Here is a 24,886-nt window from a genome sequence, read left to right on the forward strand (position 1 = left end):
AAACAACATTTCATTCATTATTTATGTATTATACATTTATTAGTTAAGGCCGTGTATGCGGTCCGTGCGCTGTTTGGCTCAAATATGTGATTTTTCAAACCAGATTGTCCATCAACCACTTATCTTACAAACATATGAATTACTAATAATTTTAGGAAATTTTATTGTCTATGTAGTTAGTTAAGAGTTTTTTTCAATTAATACAGTATTTCTGAATACCATCAAGATAACTGAGCCGATGATTACTTGATTTCACTTTTAGTGTCAATTTCGAAGCTAAAAATATCTGAAATTGCTGACAGATCTAACACACAATTATTTTTAACTAACTGCAAAAATCCTTATTAAAATAGTTAGTTAAAAGATTTTTTTATTTTGGACTCCTAACTTACGAAATTAAAATCCGAACAATGTGAATTTTTTTAGAAATTATAGTCGACAAAATGATTATTTTCACCAAGATATTTGACTTTATTGAATATAATTTATACATATTGCAATAAAAGAATGTCTTATTTATAAGATAAAATTTAAAAAATCAACTAAGGTACCTCTATTATTTTTCTACAATTTTTTTTAAAGTACTATAAAACACTGCGCGCGACCCGATTAAAATCAGTCGGCAGCGAGCCTTTCCAGAGAGAGGACATGTTGCTCGGCGCTCTCCTGTGGACCTATGCTGTTCATAGTAAAAGGATAGCGCAAGCCGCGATCTATCGTAATAGATCGCGGAGTTTTTGACTTGCGTTAAATAGAATATGCGCTCTTAACAATCGTGTAAGTTTCAATTGCGCGGCTTGTGAGCTGTGTCATGCGGGCGCCGCTTGCGTGCGGGCAAATATTACTGACTCCTTTAGACTCAATTTTGATCGTTAATGTTTAGCGTATATTTTAATATACTAAGTGGGTAAATAAAACAACACTGTTCCATGTATTCATTTATTATTACTTAAAAATCGCTTGTACACTACACATATTATAACTAAGTTAGTTCAGTTTCGCGGTTTGTGTGCTGTGTCGTGCGGGCGCCGCTTGCGTGCGGGCGGTGCGACCAGACCAGCATGAGCTTGTGCTGCTACCAACATACCCAGCTGGGATTGTGCCTGTATAATAAACGAAAAAAATATTTACTGTGCACTATAAGACGACAAAATAAAACACTAACCCAGCAAAAAACGAATACATAAGACGGTCTTATCCCTTGGAACGAATTCTTCCAGACAATTACAGAGCAAATGAAAGTTACAAAGAAACGAAATCCAATAAAAATTTATTATGGCCATTTTACTGATTAGGTTAAGTACTTTCGATATCAGTTGAAATTATTTTGATATCTGCAATAGTTACGGAATAATCGCCTGTGCACACTTAACGATTACACCCTGTATTATATAACGTGCGTATTTATTATAGTGTAAGTTAAGTGTGACCTGAGTTTGAGTTCGGTTTGAGTGTAACACAACTCTTCTTAGAACTCTTTCCATATCGACTAAATTTCAACTCGTATGTTTACTTTATATAATAAATTGAGTGTGCCTGAGTTAAGTGCAACTTGAGTTTGAGAACGGTTTGAGTATCACTCATCTCTTCTTTAATTTTTTACCTCGAGTAGATTTTAATATGCGTGTTCTTTTAATTTGAGTTAATTGTAAGTTGAGTATGACTTGAGTTTGAGTAAAGTGTCACTCACCTCCTCAAACATCTCCTTCGCCATAGTATACACGCTGTGCGAACTACTGTTGTATATTAGAGCGTTTGACAACATTAGAAGCACATCACGTTGAAATTGTGCTGTTGTTCTGTAAATAAATAAATTATATTTATTGCAATAAAAAAGAGCGTGTGCGCCAAGCACACGTGTCAGAAGTGAAACTCTTTTGGCAAGATTCAAAGACAAAAACATCGCCTTAAATTCAAATTCAAATTTCGGTATCTAACACGCGAATCAATATTATTTATCCCCTATTTATATTACTTCCCCCACAATATTGTCCCTCAAACAAAGTTTGACCCCCCTCCCCTTTTTCCTTCTTTTTAGGGTTCCGTACCCAAAGGGTAAAACGGGACCCTATTACTGAGACTTCGTCGTCTGTCTGTCTGTGTCCAGGCTGTATCTCATAAACCGTGATAACTAGCAAGCTAAAATTTTCACAAATGATGTATTTCCGTTGCCGCTATAACGACAAAATAAAAATTAAAATATTAAGGGCCGATTTTTCAATGCTTGGATAAAACTTATTAGTCGAATAATGTATAAAACTACAATTTTAAAAACGTATTCTAATTGCCCGTATTTGACAGTTTACGTGACATTTTAATATTATCGTGTAATACTTTATTGGACGGATAAGTTTTATCCAAGCATTGAAAAATCGGCCCTAAGTTTACCCCATAGTATGGAACCCTTCGTGCCACCCCCACTTACCTAATAACCCCCGAGTCAATATTCCGGCGTATTGTAGACAGGTCCATCGGCCGTTTAATTAACTGGCTATAGCCAGGCGCTTCTTCATCGGTGATCGGACGGAGGAATAGAGACGCGTACTTGTGCGCGCAGAGCCTGGTTACAAACATAGTATACAGAGTGTAATCGTTAAGTGTGCACAGGCGATTATTCCGTAACTATTGCAGATATCAAAAAACTATAAACTGATATCGAAAGTACTTAAGGTTGATGTTCCGACCGTCCCTCCATACATTTTTGATTACCTCTAAACACTTAACACAGACACTATTTCTTTAAAACTAATCATTTTATCACTTCTCTATAATGAAATGTGTGCGCGTTCGACCTTTTTAATCAATAATTTACAATATTTACTTAGAAAAACAACAGTAAAATACCGGAAAAATTTGACACTTCTACAGTAGTGTGCGTGACTTTTGCCAAGCGAAACACGACATAAAGCACGACATCTAGCGCATAGACTATATACTTATTACAGATCTAGCGCGTCAATGTCTAAACGAAAGGCGATGTTTAGACATTGACGCGCTAGATGTCGTGCATTCGCGTTCGTTATCTTATGCATAATGAGCATAATTCTAATAAATCAAAGTTCTGTGTAAAAATTGAGTAATTTCATTTCCAATCGTTCAAAGAAAATAACAATAAAATAAAATAAAACTAATGACCTTAGAAACTATGTTTTTTTTTATTTATTACTCATTATTGTTCGTCCGTCGTAGGTCTGTAAACTGTATTGTACACTGAAGGTAAATGGTACTGTAGGTACTTTAGTTCGGCGTCGTCGCTCGTCGGCTTGATATAAAATTACATTCTTGATTTCATTGACACGCGCTATGATTTGCGCGCGGAATTTCTTGTGTTGTGAATTTATTTTTGTATGCTATGCATTTTAATTGATTCAAATTGCAATGTTTCTCTAGTATGCATTTGAGACTATATTGTAAATTGTAATAATTGATCGTGGGTATAGTAATTAATTATTCTAATAACGCAATTAGTAATATATGTATTTTCGGTAGGATTCAAAACAAAAAATTGGCCCGTGATTTTTATGAAATTTCACCACATTGCAAATCACATCAATCATAGTTCATACACATGTATGACGAAAGTGATTAGTATTGTGGCTAACATTGACTCATCAGTTCATCACTGAAACCAGTGATAAATCAGTACCTATATCATATTGTGTTTGAATATTTTTAAACAATGATATAAGTATACAATTATTATAAATCGGTAAACTATCAAAGTAATCACAAACTTGCAAACATTGGTAAAATGTCCAGTAGTTTATGAGCCTATTCATTACAATCAAACAAACAAACAAAGTTTTCCTCTTTATAATATTAGTGTAGACAAACACTATGAATACGATCACGAATGCAAATTCGGGGATTTTCTAATTATTGCTAAATAATAATTGAATTCGTTTTGAAATACTCTATAATTTTTAGTGTATAAATAGACATTTATAATGTGGTGCTCATTTTTTTTGTACTGCTAACGCTATTGTAGGTACCTATTTTCGTTGTTTTATTTCAAGTGAACACGGCCATACAATTTTGTCACGAGCCGCCTATGATTGTAGGTACTTTTGTTAGGCTCCTTCGTCGTCCGCGTCGGCTCGAAAGTTCTTGATTTCATTGTCACGCGCTATGATTTGCGCGCGGATTTTCTTGTGTTGTGAATTTATTTTTGTATTATTATTATTTTTTATTTATTTTTTTATTTTATTGATTCAAATAAAATATTTCACTAGTATGCATTTGAGACTATATTGTATTATGTATAATTTATCGTAGGTATAGTTATTCTTATAACGCAGTTATATTTTCGGTGGGACAATTTGACCCGTGATTTTTCTGAAATATCACCACGTTGCAAATCACATCAATCATACACACGTATGACGAAAGTATAGTGGCTATAATTGACTCATCAGTTCATCACTGAAACCAGTGATAAATCAGTACATATATCATATTTTATTGTGTTTGAATATTTTTTAAACAACGATATATACAATATTATTATAAATCGGTAAACTACCAAAGTACTTCCGAATTTTCAGACAGACAAACAAGTAGTTTGAACACGCAGTTTTCTTATACTAGTAGCAAAAATCAAAACCATAATATTATGTTTCCCTACTATATTTTACTAAAAGTCGAGTGCGTCGAAATCGTAAAATATAATAATATGTTTTTCACCTTCCTGGTTATTTTCCCATAGTAAATAGTGTTTTAGGTTTGTTGTTGTAGGTAGGAATAATAATAATTATTCTTACATGTTGGTTATGAAATGTATATTGAAATAATTTACTTTTACAAATCATTAGTGATATAAGTTTTGAGTGAAAATGCTTGGATCAGCATAATATTATATGGTACTTCAAATACATGCTTTGATAAAAAAAACAATAGTGTAATAAAATAAAACTGCGTTTTATTGTAATCAATGTTGACAATTTTAAATTCCAAAATTATTTATCAATAAAATAGTTTACACCAACAAATATAACTTTTATTTTTATAACAATCGTTCATAATATAAACCGTAGCAGGTGGCGTTTTGAAGTTCTGTCTACTCATACAGAAAAATGGAAAACTTGTTTTTTTTGTAAACAATTTATTACTCATGTTGTTTGGCAACTCGAAGCGTGGTCGTCCGTCGTAGGTACTTTTGTTCGGCGTCGCGTCGTCGTCCGCGTCGGCTTGATATAAAACATTCTTGATTTCATTGACACGCGCTATGATTTGCGCGCGGAATTTCTTGTGTTGTGAATTTATTTTTGTATGCTATGCATTTTAATTGAATCAAATTGCAATATTTCTCTAGTATGCATTTGAGACTAAATTGTAATAATTGATCGTGGGTAGGTATAGTAATTAATTATTCTAATAACGCAATTATATTTTCGGTGGGATTCAAAACAAAAAATTGGCCCGTGATTTTTATGAAATTTCACCACATTGCAAATTATATATTATACAATTACAATTACAATTATTATAAATCGGTAAACTATCAAAGTAATTACAAACTTGCAAAATATGCTTTTCCGAATTTTCAGACAGACACACAATTTTATTAGTTTGTTTTAGCAAAGTAGGTACCTATACCTATACGCTTACGTCGCGCGTCGCGTCGTCGAAAACGGTGCGCCCAGAAACAAACATACCTAATTCAGTTACAATCCTTTTTTTGTTCCGTAATTTATTGTATTTATTCTAATACGATTTTTTTTATTCGTCGGCCAGTTCTACTAGGTATAAAAAGATAAAATTGAAATATAATTATTGTAGCGACAGCCATATTATGTTACTATGTTTTCGTAAATATGTTTTTCACCTTCCTGGTTATTTTCACATAATCTTATCTTATATATAAAAATGAATCGCAAAATTTGTTGGTAAGCGCATAACTCGAGAACGGCTGAACCGATTTCGATCATTCTTTTTTTATTATATTCCTTGAAGTACGAGGATGGTTTTTATGTAGAGAAAACGTAAATATTATGTACCACGGGCGAAGCCGGGGCGGACCGCTAGTATATATATATAAATGAATCGCAAAATGTGTTGGTAAGCGCATAACTCGAGAACGGCTGAACCGATTTCGATAATTCTTTTTTTATTATATTCCTTGAAGTACGAGGATGGTTCTTATGTAGAGAAAACGTAAACATGTACCACGGGCGAAGCCGGGGCGGACCGCTAGTCTTATATATAAAAATGAATCGCAAAATGTGTTGGTAAGCGCATAACTCGAGAACGGCTGAACCGATTTCGATAATTCTTTTTTTATTATATCCCTTGAAGTACGAGGATGGTTCTTATAGCTAGAGAGCTAGTTAGTTTAGTTTTAGTGCAGTGGCAGTGTAAATGTTGTTGTTGAGGTTATGTAAATTTAACACTTTAGTTAACTACCAAGATATAAAGAAATGAGGATAGGACACAATAACTATTGGTTGAGGTATTTATAAACTCATAATATACTTTTAAAAAAATCACGTTTTAATAAATTTCTAGAATTAAATTAGAACAGCTGATTCAAAATAGCCTAAAAAATCTTAATAATAATAATTACGCTTCACAGCAAGAAGAAATGTACCATATGTACCCGCACAAAGTCGATATTGTGTTGCCTACCGTTCGACTCAATGGCTAGGGTTGTAACTACCTTTAATAATTATTACCAAACTAATAAACCGAGTGATGCGAAATAACCATAATTCTTTTAGAGTTTGATAAAATGATCAGGCAGGTATTTTCTTTAATCCTCTGAATTCTCGGTTACTAAATTGTATCGTTGAAATTATTCTTAATCGCGTAAATTTAATAAATAATCATATGGAAAACACTTTTCATTTGTTTTTTTACTTTCACGCCCAACTACTATACAATAATTACGTTGTTTCGGTATTTTGACGAGAAAACGCAGGAAACATCCGTTGTATCATTTTAGATAGATTGTATATTTTGTATCTGTAGAATTGAAATCAAAGCTATGTATATGTTGTCTCCATTCTTTTCTTATCGGATTGTTGATCCCAATGCGAATGCGTCACTTAAATTTTATAAAAGACAATTAAGAACATCAAAAATAAAGTGATACGTAAATATTTCACAGTGCAATATATTATGTAATTAATAATAATTATATATTTATGAAAAAATAATTACATCAGATTTAATAATAGCAATTGTTTTGAATGTACATAATATGAATAAATGATTACATCATAATAGTAATAATCACAATTGTTTTATTTCCCATTTGTTGCAACCCTAGCATATTTTCATGTAGCAGCAGAAGTACCTACACTGGCGGCGCGGCGGCATCGTGCGACATCAAAGGCATTGCCTTACTAGGTAAGTTTATAATGACTCATTTCTTTTATTATATAATTTACGTTTTACTTTTACAGAATCCGATTCAATGGATTATGAAGACGAGTCACACAACGCCATACGATAGTGATGATGAATGAACATTTCAATAAATGCATGCGTGTTTTTTTATGTTGTTTTGTAATTGTTAATTGTTTCTTAAATAAAGAAATAAACTAAATATTTAAATGATGATTTGTTATTTGCAACACAACTTTATATTTGAGATTCTTTACAAATGTATATTTAGTTTTGTATCATCAAATTTATAAATTTTATTCCATAGTTTTCAAAATTAAATGTAAATGACCATAAAAACATTAATAAAGTAAATCATTGATGTAAGGTCAGGGAACGTAATACATATATACATCTGACCATGTAGAAGCTAAGTCTTGTTGACTGCTGAAGTCTGTAAAGTTTTGTTGTCTGCTGAAGTCTGTACGCAATGAAAATGTCTGCCGTTTCGAAAATAAGTTTTTAAGACCCTAATAAATAAAATATATGAATGGCAGATCTGGTCAAATACTTTCAAAATTGTATTTTTTTCAGCACTTTCATAAGTGTCTGCCAGAATGTTATCCGCGTGATAATGGTCTGCCATTGTTATTTTCCGATAGTAATAATAATCTATTTTCAAATATCAAAATGGCAGACGTGGTCAAATGGTTTCAAAGTTCGCCAAAAATTTCCACCTGTCTTACCTAAGCGCGCGCCCCGTCCACCACTCTGGGCTTAGTGACTCCTCATCTCATGTATAGTAGGTATAGGGGAATCAACACACAAAAATCCAGGTCTGGTCAAATACATACAGGTAGCTTTGCGCTAGCTCTCTAGCTATTACTTCTTATGGAGAGAAAACGTAAACATGTACCACGGGCGAAGCCGGGGCGGACCGCTAGTAAATAATAAAATAATAAATAGTGTATTAGATTTGTTATTGTATCTTGTATACCTACGAATAATTATTCTTACGTCTTGTTGGGAAATGTTCAAATACCTACCTATTGAAATAATTTACTGTTACAAATCATTAGTGTTATTAGTTTTGAGTGAATAGGCATGGATCAGAAATTCAGAATATAATATGCTACTAACTACTCAAATACATACATGTTTACACAACAAACACCACTGACCTCTATAACTATAAGTTATAGAGGTCAGTGACCGTCAGTGACAAACACTATGGATACCTACGCTCGCGAATGCAAATTCGGTGATTTACTAATTATTGATACCTAGTCATTGAATTCGTTTTGAAATAGCCTGTACTTTGTAATTTTTAGTGTTATAGACATTTATAAAATGTGGTGCTCATTTTTTTGTAATAAATCATCCCGAACGCTATTGTATTTTCGTTGTTTTATTTCAAGTGAACACCTATACAATTTTGTCACGAGCCGCCTCTGGCCTCTGGGTGAAATAAACAAGTCAAATGATTTTTGTTCTAATTGTATTTTGGTAGTAGTTTGTTTAGAATTTACATTACCATTGTTTAATTTTTATTTTGTATTTGCAGTAAAATAAAAAGATGAAAAACTTCATTAGGTATATTGTACGACACCTCACTCTGAATCGCGCTAGCGAAATTTTTTCGTTACAGAGCACATATACAACTTTCGGACAATCTTCATTGAGGCCGGCCGGCAAATCGAGTATGTCGAGAAACTTCACTTATTCGATGGAGGTATTCTACCTTCCTTCCTCCACAGTTGTGGGACCCCGACGTGCATTGAACACGCAGCTTTCTGATACTAGTAGCTGAAATCAAAACCACAGATATGTCTGTGATCAAAACCATAATAATATTTTTACCTATTATTTTACTAAAAGTCGAGTGCATCGAAATCGTAAATATGTTTTTCACCTTCCTGGTTTTTTTTCCATAGTAAATAGTGTTTTTGATTTGTTGTTGTATGAATAATTATTCTTACTTGTTGGTTATGAAATGTATTTTGAAATAATTTACTTTTACAAATCATTAGTGATATTAGTTTTGAGTGAAAATGCTTGGATCAGCATAATATCATATTTGCTACTTCAAATACATGTTTTGATAAAAAAAAAACAATAGTGTATTAAGGTAATAAAATAAAACTGCGTTTTATTGTAGGTAATCAATTTTGACATTATTTATTTCCCAAAATTACAATAAAATAGTTTACGCCAACAAATATAACTTTTATTTTTATAACAATCCTACTTCCTACTAATGCGAAAGTTCATACATGTTTCAAAAGAAAAACTTTTACTTTTACTATTATTTCAATTTATCCGGTTTAATTAAGACTTAATATTGATACATATGATCATTATAAATACAAATAGGAATTAACAATATAACGAATACGTGGCACAACTAAAATTTTACCGATACCACCCGTGGTCATTCTCCTTTGTGGGTCATTTGTAACAGGATGGCGGTTCTACAGCGAAAAAAGAAAAATGATGGTCAGAACGCTGATACCGGATACCTTAAGATACTGTAATATAAAATATTACTAGATTAGATAAAATATTATAGGTAGTATCTTCACCGTGTGTGACGCGCTTTACATTCACGCCATCTAGAGTTAAATCTTTATCATTTTTGTATACGTCTGTGTGTGTAAACGACCCTGTATGCAATGACAGATGTTAAAACGCATAATTTTACCGAATTGGGTGGATTTTAAGGCAATGATATAACATATTTCAATAAAATATAATATTCAGTAACCGCCATGACTATTCCTAGGTTTGATGACTATTCCAATTACGCAAAAACTCAAATAAACTAGAAATGTAGAATTCAGCGCCATCTAGCGGGATATTGGCTGGGAACAGATCGTTGCAATCACCTTAACCTAATGAGTAAAATGACAACAATAATTAAAAAAAAATAAAACGGGAAATATCTGGTCTATTGCAGATACAATAGTTACGGAATAATCACCTGTGCACACTTAACGATTACACCCTGTATATTGATTTTTATATGAAGAACAAAAAAGACACAATGTAACATCCTACTACCTACTAATATTATAAATGCGAAAGTTTGTGAGGATGTGTGTGTGTGTGTTTGTTACTCACGCAAATACTACTGAACCGATAACAATGAAATTTAGCACACATATAGAGGGTAACTTGGATTAACATATGATACATATGATAGGTTTTATCCCGGAAATCCCACGGGAATGGGAACTATGCGGGTTTTCCTTTGAAAACGCGGGCGAAGCCGCCGGCGGAAATCTAGTATTATATATTTACTTGCTATCTTAAAAAAAATTAATCGTAAATCTACCATGTAACCTAAAAGAGTATGTATTCGTTTTAATTAAAAAAATGCAATACAAATAACACAAAAAATATTTTAACCTTTTAATAGCAAACTAAAATACAAATAATCGCATTTGTTTCGAGTTATACTTAAAACTACTACCTTAAGGCAACAATTACTGACTTTTTACCAAATCAAAATTATCAGCACTGAAGTTCAGCAATTACTGAACTCCCGCAACAAGTACAAAGTCAATGATAGTATATAACTGACCGACTTTCACTAAACACAGCTAAGAACACTATTAACTTAACCTTTCAAACAAAAAAATCAAAATCAGCACTGAAACCAATTTACTGACCGGCAGGTCAGTAAATTGGGTTGCTTGTATATGGCAATATACAAGCAAACAAGCAATGTAAATGGATTGGGTTGCTTGTATATGGCAATATACAAGCAAACAAGCAATGTAAATGGATTGGGTTGCTTGTATATGGCAATATACAAGCAAACAAGCAATGTAAATGGATTGGGTTGCTTGTATATGGCAATATACAAGCAAACAAGCAATGTAAATGGATTGGGTTGCTTGTATATGGCAATATACAAGCAAACAAGCAATGTAAATGGATTGGGTTGCTTGTATATGGCAATATACAAGCAAACAAGCAATGTAAATGGATTGGGTTGCTTGTATATGGCAATATACAAGCAAACAAGCAATGTAAATGGATTGGGTTGCTTGTATATGGCAATATACAAGCAAACAAGCAATGTAAATGGATTGGGTTGCTTGTATATGGCAATATACAAGCAAACAAGCAATGTAAATGGATTGGGTTGCTTGTATATGGCAATATACAAGCAAACAAGCAATGTAAATGGATTGGGTTGCTTGTATATGGCAATATACAAGCAAACAAGCAATGTAAATGGATTGGGTTGCTTGTATATGGCAATATACAAGCAAACAAGCAATGTAAATGGATTGGGTTGCTTGTATATGGCAATATACAAGCAAACAAGCAATGTAAATGGATTGGGTTGCTTGTATATGGCAATATACAAGCAAACAAGCAATGTAAATGGATTGGGTTGCTTGTATATGGCAATATACAAGCAAACAAGCAATGTAAATGGATTGGGTTGCTTGTATATGGCAATATACAAGCAAACAAGCAATGTAAATGGATTGGGTTGCTTGTATATGGCAATATACAAGCAAACAAGCAATGTAAATGGATTGGGTTGCTTGTATATGGCAATATACAAGCAAACAAGCAATGTAAATGGATTGGGTTGCTTGTATATGGCAATATACAAGCAAACAAGCAATGTAAATGGATTGGGTTGCTTGTATATGGCAATATACAAGCAAACAAGCAATGTAAATGGATTGGGTTGCTTGTATATGGCAATATACAAGCAAACAAGCAATGTAAATGGATTGGGTTGCTTGTATATGGCAATATACAAGCAAACAAGCAATGTAAATGGATTGGGTTGCTTGTATATGGCAATATACAAGCAAACAAGCAATGTAAATGGATTGGGTTGCTTGTATATGGCAATATACAAGCAAACAAGCAATGTAAATGGATTGGGTTGCTTGTATATGGCAATATACAAGCAAACAAGCAATGTAAATGGATTGGGTTGCTTGTATATGGCAATATACAAGCAAACAAGCAATGTAAATGGATTGGGTTGCTTGTATATGGCAATATACAAGCAAACAAGCAATGTAAATGGATTGGGTTGCTTGTATATGGCAATATACAAGCAAACAAGCAATGTAAATGGATTGGGTTGCTTGTATATGGCAATATACAAGCAAACAAGCAATGTAAATGGATTGGGTTGCTTGTATATGGCAATATACAAGCAAACAAGCAATGTAAATGGATTGGGTTGCTTGTATATGGCAATATACAAGCAAACAAGCAATGTAAATGGATTGGGTTGCTTGTATATGGCAATATACAAGCAAACAAGCAATGTAAATGGATTGGGTTGCTTGTATATGGCAATATACAAGCAAACAAGCAATGTAAATGGATTGGGTTGCTTGTATATGGCAATATACAAGCAAACAAGCAATGTAAATGGATTGGGTTGCTTGTATATGGCAATATACAAGCAAACAAGCAATGTAAATGGATTGGGTTGCTTGTATATGGCAATATACAAGCAAACAAGCAATGTAAATGGATTGGGTTGCTTGTATATGGCAATATACAAGCAAACAAGCAATGTAAATGGATTGGGTTGCTTGTATATGGCAATATACAAGCAAACAAGCAATGTAAATGGATTGGGTTGCTTGTATATGGCAATATACAAGCAAACAAGCAATGTAAATGGATTGGGTTGCTTGTATATGGCAATATACAAGCAAACAAGCAATGTAAATGGATTGGGTTGCTTGTATATGGCAATATACAAGCAAACAAGCAATGTAAATGGATTGGGTTGCTTGTATATGGCAATATACAAGCAAACAAGCAATGTAAATGGATTGGGTTGCTTGTATATGGCAATATACAAGCAAACAAGCAATGTAAATGGATTGGGTTGCTTGTATATGGCAATATACAAGCAAACAAGCAATGTAAATGGATTGGGTTGCTTGTATATGGCAATATACAAGCAAACAAGCAATGTAAATGGATTGGGTTGCTTGTATATGGCAATATACAAGCAAACAAGCAATGTAAATGGATTGGGTTGCTTGTATATGGCAATATACAAGCAAACAAGCAATGTAAATGGATTGGGTTGCTTGTATATGGCAATATACAAGCAAACAAGCAATGTAAATGGATTGGGTTGCTTGTATATGGCAATATACAAGCAAACAAGCAATGTAAATGGATTGGGTTGCTTGTATATGGCAATATACAAGCAAACAAGCAATGTAAATGGATTGGGTTGCTTGTATATGGCAATATACAAGCAAAAAAGCTTAATCTTTAACAGCTTCTCATTAAACAAAGCTAAAACCTAACTTCACTAAAAAAAAATTGGTTGTCTGTAAAGTAGGTTTACTGACGATAGTTGAACGTGACAACGTCCGATTGTGCTTCTTTGTCGCTCGTTCCGCGCTCTCGCTCGCACTTCAAGCCTTACATGGAACGCCTCAGAGCGAGGTAACGCCGCATGAGTCATGTTTTTTCGTGCGTGCAGCCGGCTCTATCGAATTATAAGACGTTGTCACGTCAAAAATCAAAATCAGCACTGAAAGACAGCATTTACTGACCTGCCATACACAAGCATGACACTTTTCCTCCACAAGCGATGCTGTCTTTCAGCCTCGCTCGAACTGGGAGATTCCGGAGCACTTTCCGACCCCGAACATGCTGAGAAAAAACAACATAAAATAAAAAATAAATATTAAATAAATATTTCAGGACGATTTTCACACACGGCACGATCTGATCCCATACTAAGCTTTCGCTTGTGTTATGGAAACCAGATTGCTGATAAACATACATTTATAATTATAAATACATACTTATATAGATAATTAACACACAGACACAGAGCAAACATCTATGTTCATCACTCAAATATTTGCCCTGGATGGGAATCGAACCCACGACCTCTGTCTTGGAAGGCAGGGTCACTACCAACCAAGCCAACCGGTCAGTCGAAAAAACAACATTTTATTATCATTAAAGTACAATAATGAATAAACTAGACTAAAAAGAACGCTCAAAATTTGAATTATGATAATATACAGTTACATATTTTGTAAAATTAAATTGTAATACTGAAATGATTTAAAAGAGCAACTATGGAGTTTCTTGCCGGTTCTTCTCCATAGATACTGCTTTCCGAATCGGTGGTAAATGTTAAAAATATGTAATGACGTTTCAAAAGTGCTTCTCGAAGAAGTCTAATTGAATAAATAAATATTTGAGTTTGAGTTTTGTCCAAATCAAAACTCTGCCTGTACTTCTATAAGGCATAGTTTTCTTATGATCGAAACAAATAGACTTTGAACTTTACTGCCACGGAAGAAGGTGTAAATTTCTAATATTTTTTTCAAACTTTAAACTAATCTATACTAATATTATAAAGCTAAAGAGTTTGTTTGTTTGAACGCGCTAATCTCAGGAACTACTGGTCCGATTTGAACAAATTATTTCACATCATCACGCTAAGACCAACAGGAGCGGAGCAATGCGGGTGAAACCGCGGGGTACAGCTAGTGTAATAATATGTACAATGTATTATTATGTTCACTTACTTCTTGAATCGGATTTTTTCTTTCTCGAATAATCTCTTTTCTTCTTTCCGTCTTTCTCTTCTTCTCTACTCAACTGTAAATGTAATAATATAAATAATTTTATTAGACCGAATATCTTAATCTATACTTATAATAAATCTGTAGAGAGGCCAATTCTGTACATGAAATATATTAAAAAAAAAACTATGAAGGGGTGATAAGGGATCGCTACTGATGCCAAAAATGCAATCAGTAAAATTTTTGTCTGTCTGTCTGTCTGTCTGTCTGTCTGTCTGTCTGTATATTCGTTATAGAAACAAAAACTACACGACGGATTTTAACGAAATTTGGCACAATTATTCTTTATACTCCTGGGCAGGTTATAGTAAAAGAATCATGTAAATCGGTGTAGAAACACCAAAGTTATACATGAAATACGCTATAAGTCATCGCGCGTGAATACAGAATCATGCCATAAGGATTATTTTTGTGTATCAGTTGCCGCGTTCGACGCGCTGCGCGGCGGGAGCTATAAAAATTAAAAAGGCGGCGGGTCTGCACCCGTTTCGCATTGTCACGGCATCACGTGTGAACGGCTGAACCGATTTCGATAATTCTTTTCTATTATATTCTTTGAAGTACGAGGATGGTTCTTATGTAGAGAAAACGTAAATATGTACCACGGGCGAAGCCGGGGCGGACCGCTAGTAATTAATATAATATATAAATCTCGTGTCACAATGTTTGTCCTCAATGGACTCCTAAACCAATTAACCGATTATAATAAAATTCGCACACCATGTGCAGTTCGATCCAACTTGAGAGATAGGATAGTTTAAACATGTAGGTACCACGGGCGAAGCCGGGGCGGACCACTAGTGATATTATATTTTAATTTATATAAATTTTATCAATTTTTTAAGTGATTTCTGTATGTAAATTTTGCGTATTGTGTTTGTAATGTTGTCCTTGTCCAATATAGAAGAAAAAAAAAGCCGGGTTGCACTGGGGGAGTGCCGGCAGAAGTGAAAACTTGATTATTAACGTTGAGCATGTTTGATATTTTGGAATGGTATCCGTCTTACGCTTTTTCGATCAGGTCACGTGTCCTGACGCGAGTTTAAGATTTTATACCCATTACAGAAAAAGTGCTCAACGCCGCTAAAGAAGTTTTCACTTCAAAAAAAATGTGTGCGTGTACCAGTGTACACACGTAAGAAGTGAAACTTCTTTATGGCCTTATTTTTCAAAAAATAATTTACTATATGCAACTTTACAGAAATACGTCGAACCACGCGTAGTAAAAATAAGAAAATGATGGCGCGTAACGGAAAAATGTCACGCGTAACGAAAAAATGTTACACTAAATTTTTTTCCAACCCCGATAAAGAAGTTTCACTTCAAAAAGTGTTATAAGAGTCGGTAAGAGATCTCACCTCCATAGGCGTGTCGTCATCCGTCTCTGTGTGCGTGTCTTCTTCTTTCTTCTCTTGCGCTAAAGTCTCTTCTTTTATCATATCCTTTAGTGGAATTGAGTCCTGAAAGAGTATGTGTGTTTGTATGCTTCGATCTTCAAAATTACGCAACAGATTTTGATGGGTTTTTTTAATCGATAGAGTAATTCAAGAGGAAGGTTTTAGTATATAATTTATTAGGTTCTAGATATAGGAGGCGAAGCCGCGGGCGGAAAGCTAGTTTATTTATAATAATTGTGTATAAACAATAATTATTTTAACAAAAAAACTAAAGCCGCCATAAATAGACCAAATTTAAATGGAACTCACGAAAGCTACTAGCTTTATTTATAAAAAAAGAATCATGAAAATCGGTTCACCCAGTCAAAAGTTCTAAGGTAACAAGCCAAAAAAAATACAGCCAAAAAATATAGTTTGGTTGCTTTTGTAGTATGTAATGTATATCTTTGAATGTTGCCAAAAGTTTCACTTCTGACACGTGTGCTCGGCACACGCTCTATTTTAACATAGTTTATATATAATACTAGAGGTCCGCCCCGGCTTCGCCCGTGGTACATATTTCGCAATAAAAGGTAGCCTATGTCCTATCTCGGGTATCAAAATATCTCCATACCAAATTTCATGCAAATTGGTTCAGAGTTGGACAGAGTTACTTTCGCATTTATAATATTAGTATGGATTTAGGATTATATTTGTCAAACTCACTTCAGCGTCTTCATCCTTCCTATCTTCCTCCGTTTCTCTTCCCTTCTCTTCTCCACTCTGTTCTTCTATCTCTTTCTTCTCTTCTTCCATCTCTTGTTTCTCTTCTTTGACTTCCGGCGGTGGAGTCGGCTCTTTGATCGGTTCTGGAACTTTATTATTTAAAATTAACTTTATTATTTATTAACAAATAAATTAAATTAGTTTGAAAGCTTGTCAAAAATGTAATGTAATCCGTTAACATTCATTCAAACTTATAAATATATCGATAAATTAAAAAAGCACTGAACTTTCACTTCTCTTTTATTATGCTCACAAATTTACTAGTTAACTCACGCACTAAGTAACTAACCCACTTAATCCCTCACTTTAGGCACTCACTTATACACTCATATGTTTATGAGTGTATAAGTGAGTGCCTAAGTAAGATTAAGCTGCCAAATTTTGACTGGCAACCTAGTCGATATATATTCTCCTAATTATAAATATACAGAAAAGTTTGTTTTAGCAAAAAAACTGTGAACGCACTAATCCTGCGGTGGGATCTTAGACTATTACTCAAACACCCACTAATTTACATACTTACAGGCTAAATAACTGTCTAACTCGTTCACTAACAGAATAACTAACTCACTCAATCACTCACCCACTAACTCACTCACTAACTAAACCACTCACTCACCAGCGGGCGGTTCTTCCGGCGGAAGCGGTATATCTTCCGGATGTATCTGCATGACGTCATCGGTGACTACTTCCGGTGGTTCGTCTTCTTTTTGTTGCTGTTGTACTTCCTCAATTATTGGCTCTGGTTGTTGTTGTGTTTGTGGTCTGTAATTTATGTTTATTATATCAATATATAATAGACTACAGGCCCATGTTGAAAAAATTATGGGTCATTTGAACCATGGTGACATATTATCTATAACGATATAAGAGCATAAAATAATAAGATTGTGATTGTTGATTTTTGTACGGCGTTGCGGAATAATGGATTTAGGGCCGATTTTTCCATCCTTGGTTAAAATTTATCCGTCCAATAAAGTATTACACGAACATTTTAAAATGTTACCTGTAAACTGTCATATACGGACAATTAGAATACTTTTTTGAAATGGTAGTTTAATACGTTATTCGATGAATAAGTTTTAACCAAGGATTGAAAAATCAGCCCTAAAAGCAGTACAGAAATAGTATGACACAGATGCCGTAAAAAAAGGTGGTCCACAAAGTCGGAATTTTTTTTTTATTTTCCGACAATTGCCGGGGTAAATTTGGTCATTTGATTTTGTACGGCATCTTTATTTATTTATATACAACACTTTATTTCACAAACAAAATTAGGACAAAAATAACATTAATACAAAAGAAAGGCATAGTTTGTACAAGAGGCGGCCTTATTGCTACGCAGCAATCTCTACCAGGCAACCTGATGGGAAAGGAAATGTATGAAGTGAATGGGAAATAGTGATCTATCGACGCACAGCCCAAACCACTGGACGGATCGGGCTGAAATTTGGACGTAGATATCCGCTAAGAAAGGATTTTGATCAATTCTACCCCCAAGGGTATAAAATAGGGGATGAAATTTTTATGATACTTGTTGGCTTGACATGCATTTGCCCCCCCCCCCCCCCCACTAAGGGGATAAAATAGGGGATGAAAGTATGAAACAGATGTTATGAAGTAGATATCCGCTAAGAAAGGATTTTGATCAATTCTACCCCCAAGGGGATTACATAAAAATAACTAATCTCATAATAATACTTCTGAACGCGAGCGAAGCCACGGGCAAAAGCTAGCACGTTATATGCCTGGCAGAGATAGCTTATTGTTATATTTAAAAGATGAATGAGGAAATCAATGCGGGAATAAATAATGCACACCGGCTAGAATCGAGACTGACTTTTTATTTTTCAAATACCCACTTAGTAAATATTATCACGCACAGATAATTCATAATGCAAATACACTACATCTCCCCGACACCAATCGAAATATATTTAAGAATATAAATGTAAAGTATTTATAACTAAAATATAACTACATAGCCGTATCGAGCACTCTTATACAAACTAAAACAACATTGAACTTATGCTAGTAGAACATCTTATAAATAACTTAGCTATGAAACAAAGTCCATATAATTAACGCAATAGATTTTACTCGAAACCATACCTAACCGGGGCTCGGCGAGCCCGGACTGGACGATCGTTTAAGACACTGTATGTATCTGGTCGAGATGACATTAAGCCACCTTCGGTGGGAAAGGTAGTAACGATTTTAGAAGCAGTTTCACACTCATCGTCTTCTTGGCTACTGTGCTCCACGGATCCCGAATAATTTTTATAAACTCTGAGTTGATCAATGTGTCTTTTATGTGCCATTTTCCCTTCTCCCACCTTATAGGAAAGAGGTCCTAGTCTATCTAAAATAACTCCCTCTACCCAGAATGATTTATTATTTCTATATTTTCTAAATAGTACTTTATCACCAAGTGAGAACTCACGAGTCGGTCTATTCGATATTATTTGTTTGCGTTGTTTCTGTCGAATCATTTCATTCAAATCGGGTCTAAGTGAATCAAACGCAGTCCTAACATTTTTTTTAAGTAACAACTCAGATGGCGAACGCCCTGTGGTACAATGTTTTGTATTACGGTACATTAATAGAAAATTTTGCAGGGCTTCATCACAATCTACGCCATCTAATTCCGCTTTCTTAAGGCAATTTTTAATTAATTTAACAGAGTTCTCAGCCGCCCCATTGCTACTTGGTTTATAAGGAGAAACTAAAATATGCTTAACATGGACGACACCTAGGTACTCAGCAAATTGTTTACTACTAAATGGTGGACCATTGTCCGAAACTAATTCATAAGGATAACCGAAACGAGCGAAAATCCCTCTAAGACAGTTAATAGTAACATCGGCACTTGTACATTTAACCAAAAATGCCTCAATCCATTTAGAGTATGCATCAATGAGAATAAAATAATATACGTTCAGTTTTGGGCTTAAAAAATCTACATGAACTCTGTACCAAGCTATCTGCGGCCACTCCCACGGATGGGTAGCCGCACGCGCCGGCGCCGGCCGAACCATCGCACACGTACGACAATCATTGCAAATACGCTCTAAATCCTTATCTAACCCCGGCCACCACACATAACTTCTCGCAAATGATTTCATACGCACGATACCTTGATGAGTTGAATGCAAAGCTGATAATACACGCTCGCGTAAATCACTCGGTATAACTACTCGTAATCCGAACATAATACATTCTTGTTCAATACTAAGGGCGTCACGTACTTTCCAATATAACTTAAATTTATCATCTAAACAAAATTCCCAGTTTTGCCTTAAAAATATAAGTACCTTAGATAAAATTATGTCTTTCTTTGTCGACTGAGCTATGTCGCGGTAAGTTATCGATAAAGAACTTTCAACAAAATTTAAAAATTCAAATGATTCATTGTTACATACCGCAGCGTCTAATTGTTTGGACGGCAATCGCGATAATGCGTCCGCCACGCAATTCTTATCTGATCGAACGCACTCAATTCTATAATTATATTCTGCTAAAATAACCGCCCAACGCTGCAAACGCCCCGCCACCATGCGCGGAATACTTTTTTCTTGATAAAAAATATTTGCTAACGGTTTACAATCAGTTATTAGAGTAAATTGTCTGCCATACAAATAACAATGAAATTTATGTACAGCAAATATAACAGCTAAGCCTTCCCTACAAATCTGAGCATAGTTACGTTCGGACGCAGTCAAGGTACGTGACGCGTGAGCCACGGGACGCTCGGAATCGGGTGCATTGTTAGCGTCGCGCTGCATCAGGGCCGCGCCGACACCGTACGGCGACGCGTCACAATATAAGCGCAATGGTAAATTTGGATTATAATGGACCAACACCAGGTCATCTGACAACATTCTCTTGATTTCTTTAAAAGAGTTATTACAATTAGTACACCAAATAAATTTAACATTTTTTTTTAATAAATTATGCAAAGGATATAGCACTGTACTAAGGTTTGGTAAAAATTTTGCATAGTAATTAACGAGACCTAAAAACGCTTTTAATTGTGACACATTACACGGTACAGGCGTTGATTTAATTACATCAATTTTCACTGTTTCCGTTCTTAATCCATGCGCATCAATAACATGTCCTAAATATGAAACAGATCTCTGAAAAAATTTACATTTATTAGGGGCTACTCTAAGGCCCGCTTGCGATAAAATATCAAACACTCTCATTAATCGTTTCATGTGATCTGCGTCATCAACACCCGTTATTAAAATATCGTCGATAAATGTTGTAACAAACTTTAATTTAATTAATTTGTCGATAAATCGTTGAAAAATACTCACGGCCGTTTTAATTCCGAATGGTAATCGGTTATAACAAAATATACCTCTATGAGTCACAATACAACACATGAGTTTAGATTCATCCGACAGCTTCAATTGTTGATACGCATGACTTAAATCGATTTTACTAAATAATTTACCTCCCTGTAACTCACAAAAAATGTCTTCGATTCTAGGAATCGGATATTTGTCGTCTAACAACACCGGGTTTAATGTTATCTTAAAATCCCCGCACAAACGAATATCTCCATTACTTTTAATAACCGGTACAATAGGAGTACCCCACTCACTGGTATCCACGGGTGAGATAATACCTTCTTGTTGGAGACGGGCTAATTCTTTATCGACCGCGTCACGAAGTGAGTATGGAATCAAACGAGCTTTACAGAAAATGGGCCGTGCGTCTGATTTCAATTTTAATTCAACCTCTGGGCCATTATAGGTACCGATTCCAGATTTAAATACATTCGGATATTTACGCATTAATTGGCTACATATGTCATCGTGCCGCATTAACTGAACTGCGTCAATGTCGTCATGCGATTTATTCGGTTCTAAACTATTAATATTAATACATTTAATATTTAATGCTTTCATCCACTGCCGACCTAACAGAGCGGACGTCGCATCGCTATCGACAATAATTAAATCTAAATCATAAGCACTTTTATTTTTGTACAAAATATCGCATTTTATTTTACCCATCGGCTTAACACTGTGCCCGTTATACATTTTCAAATTAACACTAGTAGGCGTTATAGACATGTGAGAAAAATATTTCTTATACAACAAAATAGGAATCACACTCACTCCTGCGCCACTATCGACTTGCATATCAATTAAAACCCCATTAATGCTTAATTTTACATACCAAGGACTATTATCGTACTGCTCGCCACATATGTCCATCGTATAAATACCTACAGTCTCACAATTGTCCGTAAACTCTTCACCGACACTCGATTCATCACTCCCCAAGTGATTTACCCTTTCACATTTACGCTTTTTGCAGACCTTGGCTATATGACCACGCTGGCCGCACACATAACACGACACTTTACTAAAACTACACAAATGTGGAGCGTGCTGGCCCGCACACCGCCAGCACGTCGGCCCCGCGGCCGTGCTGCGCTGCCGGCGCGAGCCCGCGCCCGCGCCGCTCCCTCGCGGCCTGCCGCCGCCGCCCGGCGCGCCGCCTCGCGCCGCCGCCGCGCGCTCCTCCGCTGGCCCGCGCCGCCGCGAGCCGTACACCGCGTGCACCGCTTCCGCCTGCCCTTGCGGCTCCGCTGCCGCCCGCGAGTCTCGATCGGCGGCTTCCAAAGATAACGCAATCTCTGTCGCTCGAGCGTACGTTAAAGTCTCTTCCGTTAATAATCGAAAGCGAATGGTATCACTACGAATGCCGTACACAAACTGATCCCTTAGATTCTCTTCCAAATATTTAGTTCCTTCAAAATTGCAATTCCTCGCCATCTGTTTCAACCGTGCCATGAAATCGTTCAAAGATTGACCGGCTTCTTGTTTGCAAGCGCGAAAAGACATCCGTTCGGCGATCTCACATTTTTTTGGAATTAGGTGGTTGCGCACTTTCTTCACGATTTCATCAAAATTTAGGTCCTCGGGTTTTTTAGGGTAACATAAATCGATAATTAAATCCAAAGTTTCTGCACCCACGACGGCGATCAAATATTTAGTACGTGATGCGGCATTAAGGTTATGTATGTCGAACCACGCTTCCAACTGGCTCACGTATGTATTCCATTTACATGTTGTACTATTAAACTCTTTAATGTTCAAATTGGATAAAGGAATGTCGTTCGCCATCCTCGTCGCCAAATATGTTATATTTAAAAGATGAATGAGGAAATCAATGCGGGAATAAATAATGCACACCGGCTAGAATCGAGACTGACTTTTTATTTTTCAAATACCCACTTAGTAAATATTATCACGCACAGATAATTCATAATGCAAATACACTACACTTATAAGTGATAAAGTTGTTTTTGTTGTGATGATGTTTTTTGTGCGTGTGTTTTTCCTTGAGTTTAATTCTTTCTCAAACTATTGTTTTGCATTTAGGGCCGATTTTTCAATCCCTGGTTAAAATTTATCCGTCCAATAAAGTATTACACGAGAATATTAAAATGTCACGTAAACTGTCAAATACGGGCAATTAGAATACATTTTGAAATGGTAGTTCTATACGTTATTCGACGAATAAGTTTTAACCAAGGATTGAAAAATCAGCCCTTATTGTAATAAAAAACCATAGTTAATAATTTAAAGAGATCAAACTCACTCTTCTACGATCTCTTCTTTAACAGGCGGCTCTTCTTCAACTACCGGTGTCTCTTTCTCTATCTCCTTCTCTTTCTCTTCTTGAACAACTTCTACCGTCTCTTCTTGGGGCGGAGTCTCCGGTTCCTTTGGTTGTATCTCTTCTTTAACCTGAAATTTGTATTATGGTTGGTTTTATATTGCTTCTAAAGTGCTGGACCAATTTCGACTAAACTTTTTGTATTTTGAGAACAAAATGGTTCATTTTTTCCTTTTTATAAATCTGCCAAGACAAATAATATTAATTTGAATAAATAATAAACTATCTGTTTCTCCCGGCTTCGATTGAGTTGAGACGGAATAAAAAATGCTATAGCTTAAAATGTTAGTTAATTAAAAAAATAACCTTTCAAATAGTAAAATTATTTTTAAAATTTATTGATAAGTATTTTTTGGAAATAAAAAAAAAACACTTTTCTAAATTTAACTTACCTTTATTACTTCAGGCTGTATAACTTTAATTTCCGTCGTCGGAAACTTAACTTCCGGGAACGATACCCTCACTTCCGGTTCCTGTGGCGGGGTAGGGGGTTTTTCTGGCACTTCCGGTGGCACTTCTATTGGCACTTCCTCTGTCTAAGTAAGAAAAATAACATAAGTATAATTTATAAAGAACTAGCTTTTCGCCCGCGGCTTCACCAGCGATTTAAAGAAAAACCCGCGTTCCCGTGGGATTTCCGGGATAAAACCTATCCTATGTGTTAATCCAAGTTACCCTATATAATATGTGTGCTAAATTTCATTGTAATCGGTTCTGTAGTATTTGCGTGAAAGAGTAACAAACACACACACACACATCCTCACAAACTTTCGCATTTATAATATTAAGTAGGATGTAGCCTATATCAATAAAGCTTTAAAACAGAAAATACTAGTAATGATAATTACCATTTCTACATCAGTTGTTTCAACGATAGCCGGTTCGACGATTTGCTCGGTCTCCTCGGTTTCCATCTATAATAATAATAAAAAAATGTTTTTTTTTGTATTTTCCTACTTTTAAATAATTCTTCTTTTATAATATAATAATACACTATTCTTCTTTCATATTTACATTAATAAAACCAATGCATTATTTTCATTTATCAAAATCTAATCGATAAATGTATATACATATTTT

General features: G+C 35.0%; 1 protein-coding gene across 2 annotated transcripts in view; it reads right to left on the reverse strand.

The window, feature by feature from the left end:
* Positions 1-938: 938 nt before the first annotated feature.
* LOC149895572 (uncharacterized) overlaps positions 939-24,886 on the reverse strand; it is a 31,046-nt gene continuing 7,098 nt past the window's right edge. The window contains exons 8-18 of one of the 2 annotated variants that reach the window (XM_090118949.1): positions 24,655-24,720; positions 24,199-24,342; positions 23,729-23,877; positions 17,724-17,869; positions 17,045-17,187; positions 16,301-16,402; positions 14,886-14,958; positions 13,893-13,992; positions 2,426-2,560; positions 1,691-1,799; positions 939-1,103 (exon numbers count right to left, since the gene is read on the reverse strand). In XM_090118949.1, the coding sequence (XP_089975075.1) occupies positions 993-1,103; positions 1,691-1,799; positions 2,426-2,560; positions 13,893-13,992; positions 14,886-14,958; positions 16,301-16,402; positions 17,045-17,187; positions 17,724-17,869; positions 23,729-23,877; positions 24,199-24,342; positions 24,655-24,720 (1,278 nt within the window). In that variant the 3' untranslated portion in view covers positions 939-992. Of the gene's footprint in view, positions 1,104-1,690; positions 1,800-2,425; positions 2,561-13,892; positions 13,993-14,885; positions 14,959-16,300; positions 16,403-17,044; positions 17,194-17,723; positions 17,870-23,728; positions 23,878-24,198; positions 24,343-24,654; positions 24,721-24,886 lie in introns of both variants that reach the window. The other variant, XM_090118948.1, reaches the window with a different exon arrangement.

This window comes from Colias eurytheme, chromosome 31 (genome assembly GCF_061535395.1).
Source record: "Colias eurytheme isolate Ceu_HAF_F1 chromosome 31, ilColEury1 Martin Lab GWU primary, whole genome shotgun sequence".
In the NCBI taxonomy this organism is placed as follows: Eukaryota; Metazoa; Arthropoda; class Insecta; order Lepidoptera; family Pieridae; genus Colias; species Colias eurytheme.